Source organism: Henckelia pumila, chromosome 3 (assembly GCF_033568475.1).
Source record: "Henckelia pumila isolate YLH828 chromosome 3, ASM3356847v2, whole genome shotgun sequence".
NCBI classification, from domain to species: domain Eukaryota; kingdom Viridiplantae; phylum Streptophyta; class Magnoliopsida; order Lamiales; family Gesneriaceae; genus Henckelia; species Henckelia pumila.
Window position 1 is genome coordinate 143,283,115 of NC_133122.1, and position 27,117 is coordinate 143,310,231.

Sequence of the window (27,117 nt, forward strand, 5' to 3'; positions counted from 1 at the left end):
ACTTCCATAAACAAATCTGATGTTACTACTGTTTTTTTTGTATCTCTCGAGCTTCAGCAATGTTTCAGTAGCCTGTTTCCGCACTTTTCAAATAGACTATTGCTGCAATTAAAATGGGTGACCCACTTAACCATCATAAAATCTTGTTTATTTAACAATGTCACGCAATTAAAATGGGTGACCCACTTTACCATCATAAAATCTTGTTTATTTAACAATGTCACGTCTCCTGTGTTGTATTTTGAATTTTATTATTATGTTACGTTTCTCGTTCGTCCTAAATATATAATTCCTGTTTGATTTGTTTTCAATTATCTCAAATTAATATTGTATGATATAATTGTTGGAAATATAAATCCATAAAATTATAGCCAGAATCGTCATGCAAATAATTAAGATTAATCTGAAAAACTTAAAGCGGAAGCATACCTGAAGCCATGGTCTTAAATCTGTAGAAATCTTGTAGAGAATGACTAGTTGATCTTCCAGATCTACGCGTTCTTCCTGAGAGCCCTTTGTTTTCTCTCTGGTTCTATTCTAATAATGGGGATTAGAGATAGTGGAACGTGATACGCGTAATCTGAGGACCATAACCACGTTATATAGATAATTCTGTTAATTATCTCTATTATTTCTGTTTCAGCCCATCACAAAAACAGAAATTATATTTTTAGTCTCTACACATCAAAGGCCCACGTCGTATTAGATACATTAAAGTCCAATAACTTAAAACTTTAATTGATCATTTTATTTTTGGACTTAACTTAATTGACAGCCCACAATGCATAATTATTCACATATAAGCCCATAAAATATAATTGATCTAACAATCTCCCACTTGGGCTATATGTGTAACCTTATAATTATGTTTTGTGAAAACAACCTTATGAGCTCAAAACCGCTGTCATTCCTGAATGTATCTACGCTAAATCCGGTCCATCAATTGTGTCAACATAGGATCAAAGCAGCCTTCGTTACATTTATGGTAACTCGACCCATCAATGGTCACATATGCCAAAACAATTGAATGACATGGATTATGACATGGAGGTGCAGCATAGAAATTTCATGCAATGTGATCATAACATGTCTATTTCCAACTGGTCCTCCCTAAACCGTATTAAGATCAAACTGTAGCCATAATCAAAGTGTGAATAAACTAAAACTTTATTTATGCAGAAAATAACCAAAAACTAAAAAATGTCTATAACAGAAAAGCATTAAAAATTACAAACTCCCACTAAAACTGAATATCCTCAATTGACACAACACCCATACGAGCTGTATGCTCATGAAACAGTTTGGGTGGTAGTCCCTTTGTAAGCGGATCCGCAACCATGGAGTTTGTACCGATATGCTCAATAGACAACTGTCCACTCGGAATTCTTTCTTTAACAACCTGAAACTTGATGTCAATATGCTTCGACTTCGTCGAGCTCCTGTTGTTATTAGAATATAAAACTGCTGACTTATTGTCACAATGTAACTTCAGTGGTCTGTCAATACCATCAACAATGCGCAGTCCCGTGACAAAATTTCGCAGCCATATTCCATGATTAGATGCCTCGTAACATGCAACAAACTCTGCTGCCATAGTGGAAGAGGCTATAAGAGACTGTTTAGCACTCTTCCAAGAAATGGCACCTCCAGCAAGGAGATAGATGTAGCCCGAAGTAGATTTCATACTATCTTGGCATCCAGCGAAATCGGAGTCAGTATACCCAATGATCTCAAGCTGATCCAACCTCCGATACATGAGCATGTAATCTTTTGTTCTCTGTAAGTACCTTAAAACTCTTTTGACTGCTTTCCAATGATCCATTCCTGGATTACTTAGATATCGACCCAACATTCCTGTCACGTATGCAATATCTGGACATGTACAGACCTGAGCATACATTAGACTCCCCACTGCAGATGCATAGGGAATCTTCTGCATTTCCTTTTCCTCAAAATCATTCTTGGGACACTGATTGAGACTGAATTTGTCTCATTTAGCCACAGGGGTATCACCTGGTTTACAATCTTGCATCCCATTTCGCTTGAGAACCTTCTCGATATAGCCTTTCTGTGATAATCCAAGCATACCTCGAGAGCTATCCCGATGTATCTGGATACCCAGTACAAATGATGCATCACCAAGATCTTTCATCTCAAAATTCTTAGCTAGAAATCTCTTGGTGTCATGCAACATATCTATATCGTTGCTAGCGAGTATGATGTCATCAACGTATAAAACAAGAAAAATATGCTTGCTCCCACTGAACTTATGGTATACACAATCATCAACCAAATTCATCTCAAAACCGAACGAGATGATCACTTGATGAAACTTAAAATACCACTGTCGAGATGCCTGCTTGAGTCCATAGATGGATTTTTTGAGTTTGCAAACCATATTATTTGTATCTTCAGACACAAAATTTTCTGGTTGCACCATATAAATCATTTCATCAATGTCACCATTCAAAAATGCTGTCTTAACATCCATCTGATGTAACTCAAGGTCGAAATGTGCCACTAATGCCATTATAATCCTGAAAGAGTCTTTCGAAGAAACTGGAGAGAAAGTCTCTTTATAATCAATGCCTTCTTTCTGTGTAAAGCCTTTTGCAACAAGACGTGCCTTGTATCTTTCCACATTACCTTTCGAATTCCTCTTGGTTTTAAATATCCATTTGCAACCAATGGGCCTCGCACCTTTAGGTAATGGGACAAGATCCCAAACGTCATTGTCTTTCATAGACTTTATCTCCTCATCCATGGCATTAATCCACTTTTGAGAGTTAGAACTTTCCATGGATTGACAGAAGTTGATAGGATCATCCTCCATCATTCCAGTGTCTACCTCATGTTCTTGAAGAAATACAATGTAATCATCTGGCACCGCATTTCTTCTCTCTCTAGTGGATCTCCTTAATGGCATAGGTTCTGGAGGTGCTTGAGTTTGTTCATCCTGAATATTGTCTTGAATGAGAGGATCTCCAATATTGTCTTGTATTGTGTCTTGGGCAAGGTCAGAAATGATATCCTGATCAATTTCCAGAACACCTGTGGGAATATTCACATATTCCTCTTCAAAGACAATATCTCTAACTTTATCTCCCCTCGCAAACTTGGCATCCTCAAAGAACCGGGCATTTTCCGACTCAAAAATCGACTTAGTTGTGGGATCATAAAACTTGTACAACCTAGATCGTTCAGAGTATCCAATAAAATAACAACTAACTGTCCTTAAGTCCAGTTTCTTTTCATTAGGCTTGTAAGGCCTTGCCTCAGCTGGACATCCCCAACGTGCAAATGCTTAAGACTAGGCTTTTTGCCTGTCCAAAGTTCATAAGGGATTTTGGTAGTTGCTTTTGTCGGAACCCTGTTAAGGATATATGCTGCAGTCTTTAGCGCTTCTCCCCAGAGTGATTCTGGTAAGGTAGAATGACTAATCATACTCCTCACCATGTCCTTAAGCGTTCTGTTTCGTCTTTCAGCAACACCATTCATAGTGGGCGAACCCGGCATAGTGTACTGTGGGACGATACCGCATTCCTCTAGGAATTTAGCAAAAGGTCCTGGACGTTGTTCACCTGAACCGTCATATCTACCATAGTATTCACCACCACGGTCAGATCTAATGGTTTTAATCTTTAAGCCAAGTTGATTTTCAACTTCAGCTTTATAATTTTTGAACATATCCAATGACTGTGCCTTTTCATGAATGAGATAAATGAAGCCATATCTTGAAAAATCATCTGTGAACGTTATAAAATACTGTTGACAATTCCAAGAAGCCGAAGGGAATGGCCCACAAATATCAGTATGTATAAGTTCTAAGACGCCTGAAGTTCGGTTGGCTTCAAATCTCCTCTTATTGGTTTGTTTTTCTTTTATAAAATTAACACAAATATTAAAATCTGTGAAATCTAAAGGCTCGAGAATTTCGTATGACACAAGTCTCTGTATTCTCCTTTCAGAGATATGTCCTAATCTCTTGTGCCATAACACAGCTGAATTCTCAATTAATTTTCTTTTAGTGCCTTTACTGGTTTGCAGGGATTCGTTAAATGAAGCAATAATATCCAAAGAATAAAGATTATCATAGCCTGATAAAGAACCGGAACCAATTAAATTTGAATCACGAAACAAACTGAATATTCCATTTCCAAAAGAACAAGAAAAACCAAATTTTTCCAATGCAGAAATAGAAACCAAATTTCGCCTAAAAGACGGTACAATAAATGTTTCAAAAAGATCCAAATAAATTCCAGTCTTTAACAATAATCTAAATTTCCCAATTGCTTCAACTTGAACTTTGTTGCCATCACCAACATAGATGAATCTTTCAGCATCATTTGGTTTTCGGCAATCCAGACAACCCTGCATAGACACACTGATGTGAGTTGTTGCACCAGAATCTATCCACCACATGTGTCTAGGCACTGAAATTAAATTAATTTTAGAACAAACCATATTAAGAAGCATACCTTTATTAGCACGCCAAGCGTGATAATTACTGCAATGCCTCTTCATATGCCCTTCACCACCACAAAAAAAACATGCAGTACTTTGAGAATCACTAGGATCCTTCTTTTGTTTCTTTAGAGGTTGTGTAACTGCAGCTTCCTTACCCTTCTTTTTATTCCTTTGTCCTTGGTTTTTGAGGTAGAGGAGAAATGAGCACTTTCTGTCTTATCTTGCTTCAACCTTTCTGTTGAATCCGATATTTTGGTGATAACAAACAACAACTCATTGTATAGGAATGTGCTGCCAACCATTGTATTTCAGGAATCTACTACAACTTCTACCGGAAGCTTGTCAATCGCCCTTGCTCTCGATCGGCTGAAGACACAAGGATAAATCCATCTACCGGAAGCTTGTCAACCGCCTATGTCTCTCGACCGGTTGAAGTCTCAAGCCTATCGACTGGTTATTCAAACCAGCAGAGGACAAATATCCCTACCGGTAGAATGCCAACTGCCTATCAAGATATCTCGAGACAAGTACCTGTGACAAGATGTTCTTTGCAGGATCCTTTATTAAAAGCAGAACCGGCGTATCAGAAGATTTGTTGACTCCTGCAAATCAAGACAACAGGTTGTACCAAAATGGCAAAAACACAGAATGACTGCAGATAAAGCACTCGACCGTTTATTCCAGTTTTGGACCCTGGAAGTTGTCTGCAGTGTACGATCCTCATGCAGAATCATCAATGCATTTATGAGCATTAAATGTGCATTCAATGCAGCATCAGAACGTTCAAAATAAAGACGTTGATGATTGACCTATTTAAAGGGAGGATTGCTCAAGAAGTGACATAACAACAAAAAAGGAACAACAACAAGTGATACGAGACAACGAAGAGAGACATTTCAATCACTTGAGTAATATCAGAAGTCCTCATCTGATATACTTGAGCACACTCACAAGATCATTCATCTGCTGCTCAAATAAACCCTCGCTTATAGTTCACGTATCTGATCATCAAGGATCATCCTAGGGTTTCCAAGCCTCTCGACCGCTCTGCAGTCTGAGAAGCTCAACTCAACTATACTCAGTGTTGAAGAGACTTGAAGCTGCTCTGAAAGCTTCCACCAGTCTGATAAGAACTGAGAATCTTATCTGTGTAAATCTAGGAGTTTCGGATTAGGCATTGGATAAGTCCTAAGTCTGAAGTGGGTGTATTACAAGACGTTGTAATAACCAAAGTCTTCTAGTGAATTCCTTCCTAAGTGGAAGAAGGGGAGACGTAGAAGGATTAAGCCTTCGAACTTCCATAAAATCGTGCTTTAGCCTTTACTGCCATTTATCTTACATCCTGCTCATACATTGCTTTATAAACTTTGCATCACTAAAACCTCTGAACTAGTTCCGCACTATTTAAGTTGTTCAAAACGTTTTAGAAGTTGAGAAAACAGATTAAGTGAACTAAACCTCACTTGATCATTTTAAAGAAGAAGAAGAAAAGTTTCAGAGTGTATTCACCCCCCCCCCTCTACCCTCTGAACCGATCCCAACAAGTGGTATCAGAGCGGGTTCCTTTCTCAACTGTTGATCTAAAGTTTTAAAATCATGACTTCTTTCAACAGAATTCCTATGTTTTCTAAAGAAGAGTATGATGATTGGAAAATTCGCATGCAGGCACATCTTGCAGCACAGGATGATGACATGCTATATGTCATAACAGACGGTCCTATCAAAATTATGAAGGTCAACCCAGCTCTAGCCGATGGTGCAGGACAAATGATTGAGAAACCAAGAGCTGAGTGGACCACTGAGGACAAAAAGAAGGCCAATCTTGACAATGTGGCCCGGGACATCCTATACAAAACACTGGACAAGAATATGTTCAGCAAAATCAAGTCATGTTCCACAGCAAAGGAGATTTGGGAGAAGCTCACTCAGCTGTGTGAAGGGAATGACCAGACAAAGGAAAACAAGCTCACCTTGGCCATTCAAAAATATGACAACGCCAAAATGAAGCCAGGGGAAACCATGGCTGAATTTGATGAACGGTTCAGTAGTATCATTTGTGATCTTATTGCTTTAGGTAAAACTTATACTAACCGTGAAATTGCTGTGAAGGTTATGAGAGCTCTGCCCAAAGAATGGGAGATCAAGACAGTGGCCATGAGAGAGTCGAAAGACTTGAGCAAGGTTGAACTGCATGATCTCTTTGTAGATCTTAAAGCCTACGAGTTCGAGCTCAACATGAGAACAGAAGATGAACCATCTACCTCTCAACCAACCAAGGCCTTAACCTCAACCGTGATACCTCCACCGGTCGAGGAAGCTCCAAAGAGATCAGCTGAGCAAATCAGCAATGAAGCCATGACACTCTTTGTCAAGAAATTTGGTAAATTTATGCGTAAAAACAATTCTAAATTTAAAAATTATCATAAATCGGACCATACAAACGATGGTCCTACTTGTTTTAACTGTGGCAAGCCAGGCCATTTCATTGCAGAGTGCACCAAGCCTAAGAGCAATGATCAGAAGCAATTTTCTGAAAGAAGAAGGGGCAAGGAGGACAGGAGGACCCTTAGAAAAGGAAGAGACCAAAGGGTTCTAGTAGCAGACGAAAGCAAAAGCAAGTGGGCCGAGTCTGACTCCGACAACTCCAATACCGGAAGCTCTTCAGATGACAGCGATGATGAAAAGGTGGAATGCCTTATGGCTGACATCGAAGAAGAAGCTGAGGAGGTATTTGACTTTGGCTCACCTGAATTTACTCACAGTGATTTGGTTACTGCTTTACACGAAATGGCTAATGAATACAAAGCATTATCCAAGGAGTTCGAGGAAGTAAAGGCAAAAAGAGCCGACCTAAAAGATAAGTCAAGCGAATCAAGCTGCATGCAGCAAAAAGAGCTTGATGGTCTTAAGGTCAAGCTAAGTCTGCTGGCTACTGAGAACGACACCTTGAAAAGAGTATTCCAAGCTACCTTGATTGAGAATAAAAAACTACTTGAAACCATTAAGGCTTGGAATAAATCTTCTGTAACCATTGACAAGATTCAAGAAATCCAAAGACCGGTACATGATAAGACCGGTCTAGGGTTTGGAACAAATGAACAGTCTATGGAGTCCTGTATTCAGTCAAGCCTGGACAAAGGCAATCTTAACAAAATAAGATTTGTCAGGTCCAGCACGATATATGAACACGATAAGTGCAGCTTTGACAAAAATCAGAAAGTATCTAACGAACGAAGTTCTAAGCATAGAGGGCTGGGATATGTGGATCCCCAGATCTCTAATCAAAGAGGAACTTGGATCAAACCTAAACCTAATGAAAGAAGAAAGGGAAACCAATCTAATTTCAAAAGGCCATGGAATGAGCCTAACTACTCTAAGAAAAGATGGTCAAAGGAGAAGCCTTACCAGTACTTTAATTGCAGGCCAGTTCAAAAGAGGTACAGGCTAACTGATAAAAATCAAAAAGGCAAGCAGCACACAGTAACCTCACAAGCACACACATTTACTGCCTATCGACCGCACAGATTTCTGGACACACACACGGGCAAACCTGTAAGGGTGTTCCAGGTGTGGGTCCCAAAAGGGCTAATCCGACCTGGACCCTACTAGATATGGGTACCAAAAGTTCTTCACCCTTTGCAGGTACTAAAAGTCCAAACAGGCGAGAAAACCACTTCTATCAAGGACACTACCTGGTATTTAGATAGCGGTTGTTCACGACACATGACAGGGAATCCAGAACTTCTAACAGAAGTGGTGTTGTGCAAAGGACCAAAGATCAGCTTTGGAGACAACTCCAAAGGTAAAACCATGGGTAAGGGTAAGATTATCCATGGTAACATCATTATTAAAGATGTGTTACTTGTTGACAAACTATGTTATAATTTGATAAGTATTAGTCAACTATGTGACAATGATCATTCGGTCGAGTTTCACAAACACACTTGCCTCATAAAAAATGACAAAGGTGAGACTCTTATGACCGGTGTACGAGACCTAAACACCTACAAGGTAAACTGGTCTTGCTCACATATTTCCTCACCTACTTGTCTTACTGCTCATCATGATAAACATTGGCTGTGGCATAAGCGATTAAATCATCTAAATTTTAAGTCCATTTCTAACTTGAGGAAGCATGATTTGGTTTCTGGACTGCCCGAAGGAGATTTTATAAAAGACAAAGTTTGTCCTGCTTGTCAACTAGGAAAGCAGGTGAGAGCAACTTTTAAAAATAAAGGGTGTATGTCTTCTTCCAAATGTTTAGACTTACTTCACATGGACCTATTTGGTCCTATACCAGTAAGAAGCTTAGGGGGAATGAGATATGCTCTTGTTGTTATAGATGACTTTTCTCGATTTACTTGGGTCATCTTTCTCTCTTCAAAAGATCAAACTGCACCTCACCTGATTAAGCTTTTTAAATGCTTGCAAAATGAACAATCTACTGTGATAGATAGGATCAGGAGTGATAGAGGGACTGAATTTTTAAACACCACTCTTATGACTTATCTAGATGATCAGGGAATCAAGCATGAGTTGTCAGCTGCTAGATCCCCACAGCAAAATGGGGTGGCTGAAAGAAGGAACCGTACTTTAAAAGAAGCAGCCAGAACTATGATTGCTGATTCAAATGTTTCTCAAAGGCTTTGGGCAGAAGCAGTTAACACAGCTTGCTATACTCAAAACAGATCTATGATTAATAAACGATTTAACAAAACTCCATATGAGATCTGGAATGGCACAAAACCTGATATTTCATACTTCAAAATTTTTGGGTGCAAATGCTTTATCCACAACAATGGCAAAAACCATTTGACAGCCTTCGATGCCAAAGCAGACGAAGGAACTTTTATTGGTTACTCAGCCGTTAGCAGAGCTTATCGAGTGTTCAATCAAAGATCACTAACGGTCGAGGAAACCATTCATGTTATTTTTGATGAATCTACTCTTTGTACAGAACAAACTCAAGGGAGCATAAATGATCTGAGTCACAGATTGGAAAACACAAATCTACAGGAAGAGAGTGACAGTGATCTATATCCTCCAAAGAAGGATGATCCAGCTCCCTCTACCGTTTGTGATCAAACAAGGCCAGAAGTGGATCCACCGGTGGATAACGATCCTCCTGCCAATGATGATCCAGTAAACGAGGACGTTCATCAACCAATTGATGACAACCCTTTAGGGAATTATTTTAGGTGGAACAAAAATCATCCACCTGGGTTGGTCATAGGTGACCCTTCTGCTCCTCGAAAAACACGTGGTCAAATGATTAATGAATTCTTGCATGCAGCTTTCATATCTCAGGTAGAGCCCAAGAAGATAGATGAAGCCCTATCAGATGCCAGCTGGATCGAGGCAATGCAAGAAGAACTGAATCAATTCACCCGCAACAATGTTTGGCATCTAGTTCCTCGACCGGAAAATCAAAATGTGATTGGAACTAGATGGGTGTTTCGTAACAAGCTCGATGAACATGGCACTGTTGTGCGTAACAAAGCTCGACTTGTTGCTCAAGGATTTAGACAAGAAGAAGGCATAGACTTTGAGGAATCTTTCGCGCCAGTTGCAAGACTAGAAGCAATCCGCATCTTTCTTGCCTATGCAGCTTTTAAGGATTTTAAAGTTTATCAAATGGATGTCAAGTCTGCATTCCTCAATGGTCTACTTCAAGAAGAGGTGTACGTTGAACAACCACCAGGTTTTGTCAATCCTACTCATCCTCAATATATCTATAAACTTGACAAAGCTCTTTATGGATTAAAACAAGCACCACGTGCTTGGTATGACACATTACTAAAATTTTTACTGGAACATGATTTCCAAATTGGAACGGTCGATAAGACCTTGTTTAAATTTGTAAAAGGTGATCATGTGTTACTAGTACAAATTTATGTTGATGACATTATATTTGGGTCAACTAACCCCAAGTTGTGCTCAAAGTTCTCTAAGCTAATGCAGGAGAAGTTTGAAATGAGCATGATGGGCGAGCTAAATTTCTTTCTTGGACTTCAAGTGAAGCAACTTGAAACTGGAATATTTATCAATCAGTCCAAGTATGCCAAGGAATTGGTAAAGAAGTTTGGAATGGAACAATGCTCAACTGCATCTACCCCCATGAGTACATCAATCAAGCTTGATAAAGATGAAGGGGGAATTCCGATCGAGGTAACCATGTATCGAGGCCTTATTGGCTCATTGCTTTATTTGACTGCCAGTCGACCGGATATTATGTATTCAGTCTGTCTATGTGCTAGATTTCAAGCAGCACCTAAGCAATCTCATTTCATTGCTGCCAAACGAATCATTAAATATATTAAAGGAACTACTAATGTGGATCTTTGGTATCCCAAAGATTCAAATCTTAATCTTATTGGCTATTCAGATGCAGATTATGCAGGGTGTAGAATTGATCGCAAAAGTACAAGCGGCACATGTCAATTCCTTGGAGATAGACTGATTTCGTGGTCAAGTAAGAAGCAGACATCAATTGCTACCTCGACCGCCGAAGCAGAATACCTTGCTGCTGGCAGCTGTTGTGCTCAAATACTTTGGATTCAACAGCAGCTTAAGGATTATGGAATCCGGTCGAGTGAAGCTCCAATCTACTGTGACAATACAAGTGCCATAGCCATCACTCACAATCCAGTGATGCACTCTAGGACAAAGCACATTGATGTCAGGCATCACTTTATCCGAGATCATGTCTTAAAGAAAGAAATCAAGCTGGAATACATCTCTACCGATCAGCAAGCAGCAGACATATTCACCAAGCCTCTACCGGACGCTAAGTTTTCTTATTTTCGAAATATTCTTGGCTTAGTAGATCTGAGTTAGTATGCATGTGTTTAGGGGGAATAATTGCCATTATGACATTAATATCTTAGCTTTTACATTGCCATAAATAGTGGCATATCATCCGCCTTAAACTAGTGTCTGACAGGCTTAGTACTAGCATCCTTGTGCTTTGAACCAGTTGACATTAATTGGGCGCGGTGATTTTTCTCCTCAAAATTTTTTTTTGAATTTCAAAAACACTTTTTCATGACGTCACCCTATGGCCCATAGGTTCCTATATATACCTCTTTACACTCGTATATCAACCTTTCACATTTGCTAAAGCTTTCATATTGCACTAAACGCTCCATCGAATTACTCTCTAGATTTTGCTTACTTTCTGCTCTAGTTCCTATCTACAGCTATCATGTCGATCCAGAAGACCTGCCTGGCAATCAACTTTGACTCCGTGGTTAAGGCAAACAATGCAGGAATTACAGAGGTCTTCACCATGCTTGAAGCCTCTGGACTGAAGAAATTTCTGGAATGCAGTGCCATCTGCGATTTGCCTGTTTTGAAGGAGTTCTTCACTACCGCTCAAATCGAGCATGGGACTATCAAATGCGTGATCAAGACAGAAGTCTACTCTTTCAATCAGCAGTTCTTCGCTAGCACTTTTGATCTGCCCTCCAGGGGTTTGACAAAATGCACGGATCTTCCAGACGGTAACTGCTCTTACTGGTTGAAGGAGTTCTCAACCACTGATGCTCCAATCAAACTGCCGGCCCAGAAGACATCTCTCAAAGCTCCATTCAGGCTCTTGACCAACATCGTAGCCAAGAATCTTCTGGCCAAGGCTGGTTCTTACGACAAAGTGACACTGGAGAAATTTCAATACATGGCGTGTATTGCCTCCAAGATCAACATAAATTGGTCAGACATTCTGTTCAATATTCTATGTGAAATGATCAGGGGCAAAGGGCAATCCGAGGGATTTGCTCTGCAAATTTGCCACATTTTGAGCATCCTTGGAGTGGACTTCTCCAAAACTGAGCCTCTGCATCCCACCAAATGGCTCAACAAGTCCACGATTCACAAATTCCTGAACAAAAAGGAGACTGCGGTCGACACCTTGCCCGCTACCGCAAAGGTTATTGCTATCCCACAACCGCTTTCAACGGTTCCGGTCGTGGCCAAACCAGTCGACACCAAAAAGTCTGCCAAGCGCCAACTGATCATCGAATCTGACTCTGAAGACGAATCACGTGAGAATGTTCCACTGATTCAAGCTTTCAGCAAATCATCTCCTTCTCTATCCAAAGCAGCTGTGTCATCTACGCCTGCAGGCGAGAAGAAGAGGCAGCACAAGAAGCTAAAGTCTCTGTCTGGCCTTGCTCCTACCCTGCCAACGGTCGAGACCACTACCGCTGCTGCTTCTACTGCTCCTCATCCTACAAAGGGTGTGACAATCCGGGAAGGTGCCTTATCAGCTCCTAAGGTCACTCTAGCTGATCCCAAAGACAAAGGGAAAGGTGTGATGATCTACACACCCAAGGCTCAACCAGCAGCTACGATGGAGCTCAATCTGATCATCTCACACGTCCTCCGCACTGTCAAGCGTCACCTACAACGCTTTGACAGATGGCATCACTCCCGCACACTCCTGACTCTGGCTCAAATATTTCCTAAATGGAAATCTCTAAACCTTATTGAGCAAAAGATGCTTCTATTTGCTGATACTAAAGACATCGTGGAGGCTTTGGGAAGAAGACAGCTCATAGACTTGAAGCTTCGAGGAAGCCTGCTATCTCTGTTAATTAATGAGCGTGTCAAGAATTTCAAATCTAAGAGTTCTACCGCTGCCGATGACTTTGTGATTTTGACTGGACTACAGGATAGTCTACGTCAAATCACTCAACTGCTTCAGCACTATCAAGCTCTCAACATTGACAACACACCAGCTTCAGCAGCCTGTTTACAAGCTTATGTGCTGGAAGGACAAGTGATGATGAAGACCTTTCTCACTCAAGATCAGGGTGAGGAAGACGTCTATGCTTTTTCTTCTTCAGATGGGATTCTGACCGATCTCATCACTGCCGACCTCTTTCAATCATCTGCTCTAAAATCGAGTGTGGCAGCCTCTTCATCGGTCGACCCCTCCTCCACCGCAGTCCAAGCAGTCACTCAACCGGAAGTAGTTGTGATTGCTCACTCCTTTCCAGTGACGACCGCTCTCACCTCTCCAAGTCATCCACAAGATGTTTCAGAAGTTGTTGCACAAGAGATACCTGTCACCTCTGTGACAGAGGCTCCTTGCAGTAGTGCAGCAATAGTGCCCCCAATGGAGACACCAAGCACTATTGTATCACCTGCATCTCCAGTACAGCAAGTGACTGATGCTGATCAAGCACATCAACCGTCTCCATCCACTGAAAAGTTTATGGAAGATCTCATTATGGATGAACCAAGTGCTGATCCTGATACTCCACCAACCATATTGGCTGCAGTCGAGACTATTACATCTCCAACTGTACCATTATTGGAGGGTCCATCATCTAGCTCTCCAGCCAGATCACCATCACCACATCATCGTGAGTCTAGCCCGGTTTCACCAAGAAATGACCAACAAGGGCAAATGCTTCAGACTGATGAGTCTTTGATTGACGCCATGGCCGCAGCTCTAGATCATACCTTGATTAATAGGCTACATGAGCTCACGCAAACGGTTAGGTCCTTCTCTCAAGATATCACTAACTCCTCCTTCTCCGTTGATAATTCACGCCAGACGATGATTCGGCATTTCGAGACCGTGTCTCGAGACCTTGCTCGTATGACCACAGAGATCACTAATCATCATCGCACTCAAATCAACACGCTCTCTACCGTCTCTGAACAAGTTGTCCGATCCGAAAATCGCCTTCACAAGCAGTTGAATGATCGGATGGACACTATGCAAGCTACTCTACTTGCTCAACTCGATGCAAAGATTGACAATATGCAATCCTGCCTTGGCACTCAACTCACTGAGATCATCGTTCGACTCAACCAAGGTGATGCCAAAAAGGGGGAAGAAGAGCAACGTAGAGCAGTAGAGCAGCAGAGGCAAGAAGACGAGAAGAAGAGTCCAGAAGAAAGGAAGAAGCCGACAGAAGAAGAAGAGAAGGCGACAGGTCAGGCGATAGGTCGGGAGGAGCCAGTTGGTTCAAAAGATGAACAATCTTCACTTATCTCAGCTAAATCTCATTTTGACTTTCTTCTGTAGGTGTAATAAAAATGTTTATTGTACTTAATGAAATTCATTCTCTCAATGAAGTTCATTGTACTGCTTTCATATTGTTCTTGGGGCACTTAAGTTTTGTCATCACCAAAAAGGGGGAAATTGTTGAATCCGATATTTTGGTGATAACAAACAACAACTCATTGTATAGGAATGTGCTGCCAACCATTGTATTTCAGGAATCTACTACAACTTCTACCGGAAGCTTGTCAATCGCCCTTGCTCTGGATCGGCTGAAGACACAAGGATAAATCCATCTACCGGAAGCTTGTCAACCGCCTATGTCTCTCGACCGGTTGAAGTCTCAAGCCTATCGACTGGTTATTCAAACCAGCAGAGGACAAATATCCCTACCGGTAGAATGCCAACTGCCTATCAAGATATCTCGAGACAAGTATCTGTGACAAGATGTTCTTTGCAGGATCCTTTATTAAAAGCAGAACCGGCGTATCAGAAGATTTGTTGACTCCTGCAAATCAAGACAACAGGTTGTATCAAAATGGCAAAAACACAGAATGACTGCAGATAAAGCACTCGACCGTTTATTCCAGTTTTGGACCCTGGAAGTTGTCTGCAGTGTACGATCCTCATGCAGAATCATCAATGCATTTATGAGCATTAAATGTGCATTCAATGCAGCATCAGAACGTTCAAAATAAAGACGTTGATGATTGACCTATTTAAAGGGAGGATTGCTCAAGAAGTGACATAACAACAAAAAAGGAACAACAACAAGTGATACGAGACAACGAAGAGAGACATTTCAATCACTTGAGTAATATCAGAAGTCCTCATCTGATATACTTGAGCACACTCACAAGATCATTCATCTGCTGCTCAAATAAACCCTCGCTTATAGTTCACGTATCTGATCATCAAGGATCATCCTAGGGTTTCCAAGCCTCTCGACCGCTCTGCAGTCTGAGAAGCTCAACTCAACTATACTCAGTGTTGAAGAGACTTGAAGCTGCTCTGAAAGCTTCCACCAGTCTGATAAGAACTGAGAATCTTATCTGTGTAAATCTAGGAGTTTCGGATTAGGCATTGGATAAGTCCTAAGTCTGAAGTGAGTGTATTACAAGACGTTGTAATAACCAAAGTCTTCTAGTGAATTCTTTCCTAAGTGGAAGAAGGGGAGACGTAGAAGGATTAAGCCTTCGAACTTCCATAAAATCGTGCTTTAGCCTTTACTGCCATTTATCTTACATCCTGCTCATACATTGCTTTATAAACTTTGCATCACTAAAACCTCTGAACTAGTTCCGCACTATTTAAGTTGTTCAAAACGTTTTAGAAGTTGAGAAAACAGATTAAGTGAACTAAACCTCACTTGATCATTTTAAAGAAGAAGAAGAAAAGTTTCAGAGTGTATTCACCCCCCCCCCCTCTACCCTCTGAACCGATCCCAACACTTTCCTCTTCCTGAACACAGTGTGAGATGAGCTCATTCAGAGACCAAGTTTCTTTCTGAGAGTTATAGCTCACCTTAAACTGGTTAAACTGTTGAGGAAGAGATAACAAAACCAAATGCACTTGCAAGTCCTCAGAGAGTTCAAGCTTAAGTGCTTTCAATTTTGAAGCAAGATGAGACATTTTCATAATGTACTCCCGGATATTGCCTTTACCCTTATACCTCATTGAAATGAGATTTGCCAAGAGTGTACCAATTTCAGCCTTTTCATTCTTGACAAACCTCTTTCAATATCTGTAAGAAAATCTTTTGTTGTAGTGATGTCGCTAGACATCGTGCCCCTGAATGTTTCCGGAATAGCTTTCTTCATAATCATTAGACACATGCGATTCGACCTCTCCCACTTTTCAAACTCCCTCTTATCATCAGAGGTACTCTTATCAGTAAGAGCAGGAGGACGGTCTACCCTTATCGCAAGATCTAGATCCATGACTCCGAGAACTATAAGCAAATTCTCTTGCCATGATTTGAAGTTTGAGCCATTTAACATAGGAATTGAATTGATGTTGGAACTGATATTCGCAGGAATTAAATCTGAAGCCAGAGAACAAAAAATAAAAAATATTACATGCTCAACAAATATCCATATAAAATAATCAATAAATTCAAATAATGTAAACTCCATTACAGAATACTGATAACTCCATTAATATTTTATCTTTGGACAAAATATTAACTTGTAAGTGATATCCTGACATAGTAGTCAAACACTGACAATAAATATTATGTCAAATAAAAATCTTCCTTTGGGCCGATTTATTATTTACATAAAACCGAATAACTGTCACATGTTTACCACCACACATGCATATGCAATAATATTAAATATTAAACTTCCTTTGGGCCGAATAATATTTATAAAGATTACATACGCAAAAAATCTTTTATAATTCAAAATAAATTAAAATCCACAAGAGAGGTCACTTTGGCGACATCATGTTTCAATTAATTCATTTTAAAATATATAAAATAAATCTTATCATTATTTGAATAAATTGAATATTTAAACCTTAAACCCAAAAATAAAATATTGGATTTATAACTAAATTAAACTTTATCCAAAAATATTTGATGGGTCAGAAAATTTTCTCAAATCTGAAATTACAGTATTTAAATTTTTTTTTTTTAAAATTTTTTCGAATTTTCGAAAATTACCAAAAAAAAAAAAAAAGAAAACCCTAACCCATCTCCTTCCTCAACCATTGCCGCCGCCGCCGCCCGTAATCCAACCAATTCCGACTGTACAGAGACAGAACACGTGGAGGCGACCACCAGCGTGCCATCACCTATCCCGATCGTTGCTTTATCGGCCGGAAATTTCGCCCCGAAGTATTCGAAGCTCGCGACTTTGACTGTCGAAGCTTTGGCTTCGAAATCCGGTGATTATGCGACGGAAACTGGCAAATAAATGGTGCTATTTTGGGCGTCTGTTCATGGGCAAAAAAATGCCTCATTCTCCGCCGCCGGAAACGGCCTGAAAGCGAGCCGATTTACATCAATTCCGGCGGCCCCTGAACCCTAATCGGGAAATTCGAACTTTTCCAGTTTTTTTTAAATAAATCCGAAAATAAAATAATAAAAAAAATATTCTGGACTGAAAAATTCGAATTTCATTCAAAATAATCATATTCTGTTTTCGATTAAACCAAATCGAATATAAATACATCTTAATGATTTAAACATGAGTGACTCTGATACTATTTGTTGGAAATATAAAATCCATAAAATTATAACCAGAATCGTCATGCAAATCATTAAGATTAATCTGAAAAACTTAAAGCGGAAGCATACCTGAAGCCATGGTCTTCTGTAGAAATCTTGTAGAGAACGACTGGTTGATCTTCCAGATATACGCGTTCTTCCTGAGAGCCCTTTGTTTTTTCTCTGGTTCTATTCTAATAATGGGGATTAGAGATAGTGGAACGTGATACGCGCAATCTGAGGACCATAACCACGTTATATAGATAATTCTGTTAATTATCTCTATTATTTCTGTTTCAACTCATCACAAAAACAGAAATTATATTTTTAGTCTCTACACATCAAAGGCCCACATCGTATTAGATACATTAAAATCCAATAACTTAAAACTTTAATTGATCACTTTATTTTTGGACTTAACTTAATTGACAGCCCACAATACATAATTATTCACATATAAGCCCATAAAATATAATTGATCTAACAATAATTTCCTCGTTTAATAGTATTTTTCTTTTTCTTTTCAACTAACAAACCTGATAGGATTGAAAACGTGTGTAAAAGAGGATGAATGCACACTTTTTGAGCTACAATAGTTCGTTCTTGAGATGTTCGAAAATGAATCGAGCACCTAGAGATTATATCGAATTTGGTTATAAAACAAAGCGGAAGACACTCAACATAATTCTCTAATGGGAAAATTTCATATATCACCCTTGTGAAATCCCGGGTTTGCTGATAACCCTCTATGAAAAATTTTTAAGCTAATAACCCCCTGTGATTCTAGATTTATAGCTAATAATCCCCTTCTCTAATTAAAAACCGATTATGCAATTTGGAAATCGTTTGAAAATATTGAAAGTTGAGATAATAAAAATAGTTTGGTTGAAAATGTTGAAGTTTACCAATGATAATAAAATCTCATTCAAATATAAACGAAGAAAGAGAGTATATATATCTATATATATATATAGGCCAGTGGTAAATTAAAGGAATCGAATATCAAAGAGATGAGACCTGTGGTGAGTGATATACATCACACACAAAGAAACACACTCCGTATGATTCATTTGATGCATGTTAATTACGCTAATTAATTCTACTTGTTTTCTTGCAATATTTTTGGGCAGAGCTTAAGCTGGAGCCTGAGTTATGGCAGCAACTGGAATACGAAACCACCAAGAGCTGGTGTTTCCCAGGTGGGTGATATGATCTTCTTTTTTTAATCTTAAAAATTTATTTAATATATATACATGCATCAGGTATTGGTAATAATTCATTTTTTCTTGGATATTATATGCCAATATTGAATCTGCAGCAGAGAGGGAATATTAATGGGTACTTGAGGAAGAATCTTAAATCCAACGTGATGAACGAAAATTTAGGGGTCGGAATTACAAATAATAGTACCGGCGAAGACACTGCGACGCTCCCTCCTCTGGTCCGTGCACTGAAAGCTTTGGCAGAAGAAAATGATGCCAGCTTCGAATTCCCCGGACACAACAGAGGGAGAGCGGCGCCGTCGTCGTTGACCCAGCTGATCGGTGAGTTGCCGTTTGTACATGACTTACAAGAGGTTGACAATATTTTTGTTCCAGAAGGGCCACTTTTGGAAGCACAAGAAATGGCTGCCGAGCTTTTCGGAGCATCGGAGACGTGGTTTCTTGTCGGGGGCACCACATGCGGGGTTCAGGCTGCCATTATGGCTACTTGTATGCCGGGAGACATCCTCGTTCTTCCTCGAAATGCCCATTTCTCGGCGGTATCCGGCATGGTGTTATCCGGCGCGGTGCCTAAGTACATTATCCCTCAGTATGACCCTGAATGGGATATTACAGGTGGCATCACTCCTTTACAGGCAAGTCCACGCGTCCGTATGAATCTAGTAGCCCTTTGGATTTGGTAGATTTTTTTTTAAGAAAAAAATGTTTTTTAATTTATAATTTTTTGTTTTTGAAAAAACTCTAATTTTCACTTTAAAAAATGTTTTTTTAAAGCACTTATTTTGCCATTCAAACAACTTATTAACTAAAAAAACACTTTTTTTAAAAAAAAAATATTTTTTCTAATTTGACTTTTGATACCAAACGATGGTTTTTAATTTTTTTTTTTTTTTTATGTTTGTCACATCACGTTATACAGTATATTAATTAAAACATTTTTATGTGATATATATAGGTAGAGAATGCAATCAAACATAAAACTATAAGTCATGTGGTCTTATGATTTTTTTCATTTTTTATATTAATCAAAACAATTACTTATAAAAAGTTTTTTATATGATATAGGTAGAGAATGCAATCAAGGAACTGGAGATGGAGAAGCGGAAACCAGCGGCTGTTTTAGTGGTTTCACCAAGTTATCATGGTATTTGCAGCGACATCGGCGCCATCACAAATATTTGTCACTCTCGTGACATCCCTATAATCGTTGACGAGGCACATGGAGCTCATTTCACCTTCAATCATCGGCTTCCTAGCCCGGCTCTTTCTCAAGGAGCCGACCTAGTGGTGCAATCGACTCATAAGGTCCTATGCTCTCTTACACAATCATCTATGCTCCATGCTTCGCGTAGTCGTCTCATAGACCGGAGCAGAGTTCGCAGGTGCCTTCAAATACTTCAAAGCACTAGCCCAAGCGTTTTGTTGTTAGCCTCACTTGATGCTGCTAGAGCCCATCTAAGCGAAAACCGTGCAACAGCTTTCAGCGAAGCAATCGACTTGGCTTTCGAAGCAAAGAGTATGATAAATGAAATTCAAGGAATCTCAATCTTGGACCTAACAAAATTCCCAAATTTTCCTGCTATGGACCCTTTACGCGTCACCATCGGTGTGTGGAATCTTGGTCTTTCTGGTTGTGAAGCTAACAAAATCTTGTGCAGGGATTTCAAGCTATTTCACGAACTTGTTGGGACATCATCTTTCACGTTAATATTTAACCTTGGAACCACGAGAGAGCATATCTTGAGGCTTGTTTCGGGATTGAAGTTTCTGTCAGCAACTTTCTTATTACACTCGAAAAGGACGGTCGCTACTGATGCAAGATTAATTCTGGCACCATTCGGTGAGTTTAACGTCATTTTGAGTCCTAGAGAGGCGTTTTTCGCGCGTAAAAAAAAAGTGGGGATAGAGGACAGTGTTGGAGAAATATGCGGAGAGCTTATTTGCCCTTATCCACCAGGGATTCTGGTTCTCACCCCTGGCGAAGTTGTGACAGAAACAGCATTGAAGTATTTGTTGCATGTTAAAAGCAAGGGTGCGACTATTAATGGAGCCGATGGTCTCCTTTCCTCCATTGTTGTATGTGATGCCTAACAAGTACGTATGAATTGCATCTATATATATATATGTCACATTGTTACTAAGTACTACTTATCTGTTTGAATAAATCTTGATGGTTTAATTCAGGATCTATGTAACAATACCATTAAATTATGCAATAAATTATACTAAGAAAATATATAGAAAGATTATAATTATGAATTGCATCGACAAAAAAAATTAATAATCTAAAATTATGTTCCGATTTCAGTGGTCACATTGAAACTGAACAATTCTTGTCGAGTTTCTTAAGTACAAAGACGTTAGTTTAATCCTAGAAACAGAGCAACACATTGCAAATATTAAAACGATTGTACATATCTACTTCTACGATAGTAGTGAACTCTAAATAATCTTGGGGAACCCCTCAGACGTAGTCTACCGTGTGCTGTTCGATGCCAAGCTGCGATGTCGACTTGTTTTGGACAACCGAACAAGTGATATTGGATTCAAGACATTCCGAAATGTCAAAAACTCCTCCTTCAATGCATGTTGTTTCTTGATCATGCGGTGATGTCTTCTTCTCGTATTCTTCCTCGAGCGGTGGGGTGGCGACACGTGGCGAAGGAAGTATAGCACGTTCTTGATCATCAAGATATGAGATCTTCGAATCAAGACTTTATGCAATTTCACCCAAGATTTTCATCACCTCCTCCCTCATTATCATAAGACGCGCGTGGAGATGTCGTCTCGTTGGTCGGCTCCGAGTGATCATCGTAGACAACTTCTAGTGGATATTTTCATACGGCGGGCGACTTGAACTCAAAGAATTCATCAAGATCTTCCAACTTTTTCATGATCTCCTCCGACACTGTTCGTGTCATCGTAGGTGAAGTTTGCTGCGACGACGACGACATGATTAATGTATGAAATTGGGCTAAATCATGCTTTATCTTTATGAAACGTTTATTTAACATGAATATGAGTTCTTTTTTGATAGGTAATAATTAGACATATCTTTTTTGGTGTTATTACTTTAATTGTTTGATTATCACATGCAAGATGCGTATTATTTTTCGGGGCTGTTCCAGAATGGACAGTGCTGTAACTTATGTTTGGTAAGCAAACTAACATCACTTCAAAAATTATTACTGGTGTTTGTTTTCACAGGAAATCGCAACGGCAGAGAAATTAGAGCAAACAAGCTACCAACATGTTTTGGAATTCATGTGCGCAGGTCACATTTGTAGGGGTACTTTTGAGTTTTGTAAACATGTACCGGAAGTTTGTGGATCGTGACTACATACTTTATGTTTTTGTTGGTAGATTATATTGTGAGAAGTCTAGCTATAATACACATTTATATTGGAGTTTAATTTCATGTGTTCTTAATAAATTGTATTTTCATGATGTTTGAATTGATGGTTTCCAAGGGTTTATTGATATATATATAGTTCGAGGTGTTGTTAGCTCATTTATTTTTATTTTTAATTAATTAATGCATATTGCAAATATAATAGACATCAGTATTATAAATTGATTAACTAAATAAGACAACACTTTTAAAATGATATTAAAACGGTCAAACACAATGGTTTTTAACTATTGTAAAATTGTTGTAATTTTAATTAAAAAGACAATGTTTATTTTTTGTTGTCAAACAATTTTATATCTTGCTCAAAGAAAACGATTTTAATTTGTTGTCATAGTGTTGTCTATCACTATAAACAACAATGGTTTTAAATGTTGCGAAACTGTTGTCTATCACTCCCGAAGACAACGGTTTAAAAACTCTGTGAATCTGTTGCTTATCGCACTAATAGACAACGATTAAAAAACGTTGTAAAATTATTGTCGTAGCTGAAAAGACAACAGTTAAAAACCGTTGTCATTAAGCGGACTCTTACTACAGAGGATTCCAAAATAGTTTTAAGTAGGCCACGACAACATGGTTGGTGAGACTCCTTCCCACCACTTGGCTGCTTTATCCACCAAGAAAGGTGTAATAACTTCCACCTTGAATTCTTGTGGAACTTGAAGCAGTCGGAGATGATTCTATATCTTCTTCATCCAGTTCTGCCCAACTTTAGCATCATAACTCCCATCGAAATTTGGAACTCTCGCCCTGCGGAGGGACTCATAATGTTGCTTCGTCTCATTGTGTTGTGCCGAAGGTGGAGGTGGAGGTGGCGGTGGCGGTGGCTAGTTGGCATTAGGATTTATTAACCCGTGCAACGTAGTAGCTACGACAGTCGCAATGGACATGATTTTCTCATTCTTGAGTCTACCAAGTGGTGGCAGCGGTGGATCATTTCCGTTGTTATTGTTGCAGTTGTAACGAAGGTTGCAGTTATTTCTTGGTGGTAAGTCTGCTATTTCCTACAAAAGGACAAGTTTGCTAAGGTATGGTTTGATACAGAAAATTTTGGAGACAAAATATCAAGTAATTGATCACAATTCAAATATGAAACCAATGGATAACCAAAATTTTTTTATTGATTTCAAACAAAAGTGCAATTACATATGAATTTCAAAATGCAAATGGAAAAATAAATTCCTTATTAAAAGACTACTACTAATCCAGTATAGTCTATGACTTCGCCTAATATATCCTAGGTCCATCAGGTCTTCCTCAGCCTCTACTTCTTCAGGATCTTCCTCGGGATCCTCTTCTTCCATCACTGGAACTAATGATTGCAAGTGATCAACCATTTCATGTAAATGCTCAGCGTGTTCCTCAAGTAACCCTTTTGCTCATTCAGCACGCCAACTGTTAGATGGAGGTCTAGTGATCAACCATTTCTCATCTAGCTGCTCTGTTTCTGCTTTTAAAGCTTCCTGCTTAGCTTTGGTCTCCTGGTGTTTCTTATCCTCCTCATGTAAGTAGTAAGCCAATCGTTCAACATATATTTTCAAGTGTTCCTCTTGTTCATATAGTCTTTGGTTGCTGAGTTGCAAATTGGCATTGAAACCCCTAAGTTGTTGGACTATGCGCTCTAACCTCTGATTTGGCCAGTTTTGCTTGCCATTTTCTTATCCCTAAGAAATACTACTAACGAAACTCTTTGCCAAGAATTCTCCAAGCTTATGCAGGATCACTTTGAGATGAGCATGATGGGAAAACTTAACTATTTCCTCGGACTGCAAATCAAACAATGCAAGGATGGTTTCTTTGTAAACCAAGACAAATACATTAAGGAGATTCTAAAGAAGTTTGGGATTGAGAACTCAAAACCATCATCTACACCAATGAGCACATCAATCAGACTCGACAAGGATGAAAATGGTAAATCTGTAGATCAATCTTCCTTTCGTAGTATGATTGGCTCCTTACTTTATGTTAATGCTAGTAGACCTGACATTATGTTTAGTTTTTGCTTGTGTGCACGATTTCAATCATGTCCAAAGGAATCACATTTGTTTGCCTTAAAACGCATTTTTAAATGTCTTTCAAACACTCAAAATCTCGGCTTGTGGTATTTCAAAAATTCTTTCTTTGATTTAAAATCTTACTTTGATGTCGACTTTGGTGGATATAAGGTGGATAAAAAGAGCACTAGTGGAACCTGTTTTTTTTTAGAAAACTGTTTGGTTTCTTGGTTTTCAAAAAATCAAAATTGTGTTGTGTTATCAATGACCAAAGCCGAATATATGGCTGCCGGTAGTTGCTGTACGCAAATTCTTTGGATGAAGCATTAATTGCTCGACTATGGCGTTTCTTTTTCAAAAATATCTATTTTTTGTGATAACACTAGCGTCATATGTCTTACAAAGAATCCTATTAAACATTCGCGCACCAAACATATTGACATTCGTCATCATTTTATTCTTGATCACATCGAACGAAATGAAGTTGAACTTCAATATGTTGACACGAAAAATAAAATTGCTGATATTTTTACAAAACCACTAGATGAAAATACTTTTATTCGTTTGCATGGTGAACTTGACATGATCGAGTTGTAATCACATTTAGACATAAATTAAATTTAATGTCAAATTTAGGAGGATCTTAATATTAAATTTGAGCAATTTAATTTTGGATAATGCAAATTAATTGTATTTATTCAAATTTATAAAGCTCACATTTTATGCGTATTACTTGTTAAGAGTCTTACTATACATAAAACTAAGGGGAAAAATCCTAATTTTTCGCACATGTGTCAGAACGTTGCTTCCGTTCCTAGAACGGATCGTCCGTTCTCTGCGAGAACGTTGCATATGTTCATAGAACGTTGCTTCCATTCGAAACTTTCCCCGCCTAATTTAAAAAATTTTCATCAAAATTTACCGCGAACTTTTACCCGCCTAAACTGGATCATTGCAAACGTTCGGTGAACGTTGCGTACGTTCTCACTCAATCCCGCCTTATTTAAAATTTCAGTTCAAAATTCCCGCGATTTTTCTTGCCTATACAGAACGTTGCGTCCGTTCGGGCTGATGCCTATATATAGAGGCCGATCCCTTCAAAATTTTCACACCAAAATTTCTCCTTCTTTCTCCCTTTAGATCGAAAATTTCCTCCCAAATGCCTCCTAGACGTGAAGGCGATTATGTCAATCCGAGGCGACGTACTCGTGCTCATACCCAAACCCATATCCATAATCCTAACCTACCTATATCTCGACCTATACCCGCCGACTACCATGATAGGCAAATTCTCCCGGTCGTATTATTGATCGCACATATTTAGCGCAATCCCATCTTCGTGTGTTGGATTTTATTGATTTCCAACATTGGGGAGCGTTTTTCCAGCCTTCTGATCCTGATTTTATTTATACCTCTCTTATCCATGAGTTTTACGCCAATTTTGAACTTGAATTGGGCAGCGATGATATTTATGCTGTTACAATTGTTCAAATAGGTATATTTGTTTTTCTTCAGCCGATCTCTCTGCTTCGTTCTCTCTTCCTAGAGATGGACCCAGTCAGTTCTTCTACTGAAATGGCCTGAAGACATTCCTGATTTTAGTCGAGCAGAAGCTCTTTCTGTTATTCTTGGTCGACCAGCCCATGGTGGTGATGATCGATCAACTCTCAAATTGCTCTGTCCAGATTTTCAAATTGTTAAAAAACTTATCACTTCCTCTATCGTCCCTAGCGCTGGATACCACTCCAAGTGAAAATTTTTGGACCTTTATTTTCTTTTTCATATTGTCTCTCAGAGATCTTTTAACCTATCTCGTTTTCTCATCTTTGTTATGCACTAAATCACAAGAATTCAAAGAAAGTTTGCCTTTCTTTTGCTCGATTTATTAACCGAATTTTGACTTATTTTGAAATAGTTTTTGATGACTTGGACAGAACACCTATCACCAAGACATATACTCTTGATCATACCTCCATTCTTAAAATGGAGTTGTCATGGAATCCTGTGTTCTCTTGATGGGTGCATGATCCTAGTCATGTTTTTGCTCGTTTTCATCCTGTTACTCATTTTCATATTCTTTTTTTCATCTCTTCCTCCGTCTGTTCAAGAGCAAGGATTTCCTAGTGGTTATACTGACCCGGATATTCCTTCATCTTCTACTTTTACTCTATCTTCTTCACCTTTGGGTGATTTTGGTGATTTACCTTTTTCTCCACCTATGATGCCTCATCCTCCGCCTACACCAGATCCATCTTTCGATCGTCTTTTTGAATATCTTCAGCGGCTAGAACTCAATTTGGATCACAAATTCTCCGCCATTCAGTCTATTCAGACATCTACAGCAAACTTGTCTTCAGAGATGCGAAACTCTTTTGATGCTGTCAACGATAAACTCATTTTGCTGGAAGAATTCTATTATCAAGACCCTTCGGATGACGCTTCTTAGTTTTATATCTTTGTTGTAATTAAATTGTATTTGAAATTTCTTTATTAATAAAATTTTTATTACATTGTGTTGTTTATTTATTAGTTTTTTGATTATAAAAAAAAGGAGGAGATTTAATTTGGTTAAATGTTTAATGAATTAATTAATAAAATATAAAGGGGAGAATAAAACTTGATTATGTGATAAACAATTTGTTAAAATTGTTATTAACTTATTTTTAAATTAGGAGAACTTTTATGCGTATATTAATTTGTTTAAAATATTGCATATTTATTTCCTATATAACCAAATTTGTGATTATAAAAAAGGAAAAGATTGTTATGCCTTAAACGCATAAAAATCTCATAGA

General features: G+C 38.8%; 2 protein-coding genes across 4 annotated transcripts; one reads left to right on the plus strand and one right to left on the minus strand.

Annotated features, from left to right (window-relative positions):
* Positions 1-1,240: 1,240 nt before the first annotated feature.
* LOC140889661 (secreted RxLR effector protein 161-like) lies at positions 1,241-1,939 on the minus strand. The gene has a single exon (XM_073297381.1). It carries the CDS (start codon positions 1,937-1,939, stop codon positions 1,241-1,243), a length of 699 nt encoding a protein of 232 aa, XP_073153482.1.
* A 16,741-nt stretch (positions 1,940-18,680) lies between these two features.
* LOC140892652 (uncharacterized) lies at positions 18,681-22,185 on the plus strand. Of its 3 annotated transcripts, XM_073301598.1 has the most exons (6): positions 18,697-18,715; positions 18,824-18,892; positions 19,012-19,555; positions 19,986-21,010; positions 21,385-21,877; positions 22,124-22,185. In XM_073301598.1, the coding sequence occupies exons 1-4, from the start codon at positions 18,704-18,706 to the stop codon at positions 21,005-21,007; spliced, it is 1,647 nt and encodes a 548-aa protein (XP_073157699.1). In that variant the 5' UTR covers positions 18,697-18,703; the 3' UTR covers positions 21,008-21,010; positions 21,385-21,877; positions 22,124-22,185. The 3 variants fall into 3 exon arrangements, with proteins under 3 accessions (XP_073157700.1, XP_073157699.1, XP_073157698.1); XM_073301599.1 differs by having other exon boundaries at positions 18,681-18,715; positions 19,015-19,555; positions 19,986-21,877; XM_073301597.1 differs by having other exon boundaries at positions 19,986-21,877.
* Positions 22,186-27,117: the final 4,932 nt, after the last annotated feature.

Coding starts and splice junctions, on each gene's coding strand:
- LOC140889661 (XM_073297381.1), bottom strand. CDS start 1,939: ATGCAGAAGATTCCCTATGCATCTGCAGTGGGGAGTCTAATGTATGCT.
- LOC140892652 (XM_073301597.1), top strand. Junction 18,893..19,011: donor CAAGAGCTGGTGTTTCCCAG/GTGGGTGATATG, acceptor TTGAATCTGCAG/CAGAGAGGGAATATTAATGG. Junction 19,556..19,985: donor CATCACTCCTTTACAGGCAA/GTCCACGCGTCC, acceptor TGATATAGGTAG/AGAATGCAATCAAGGAACTG.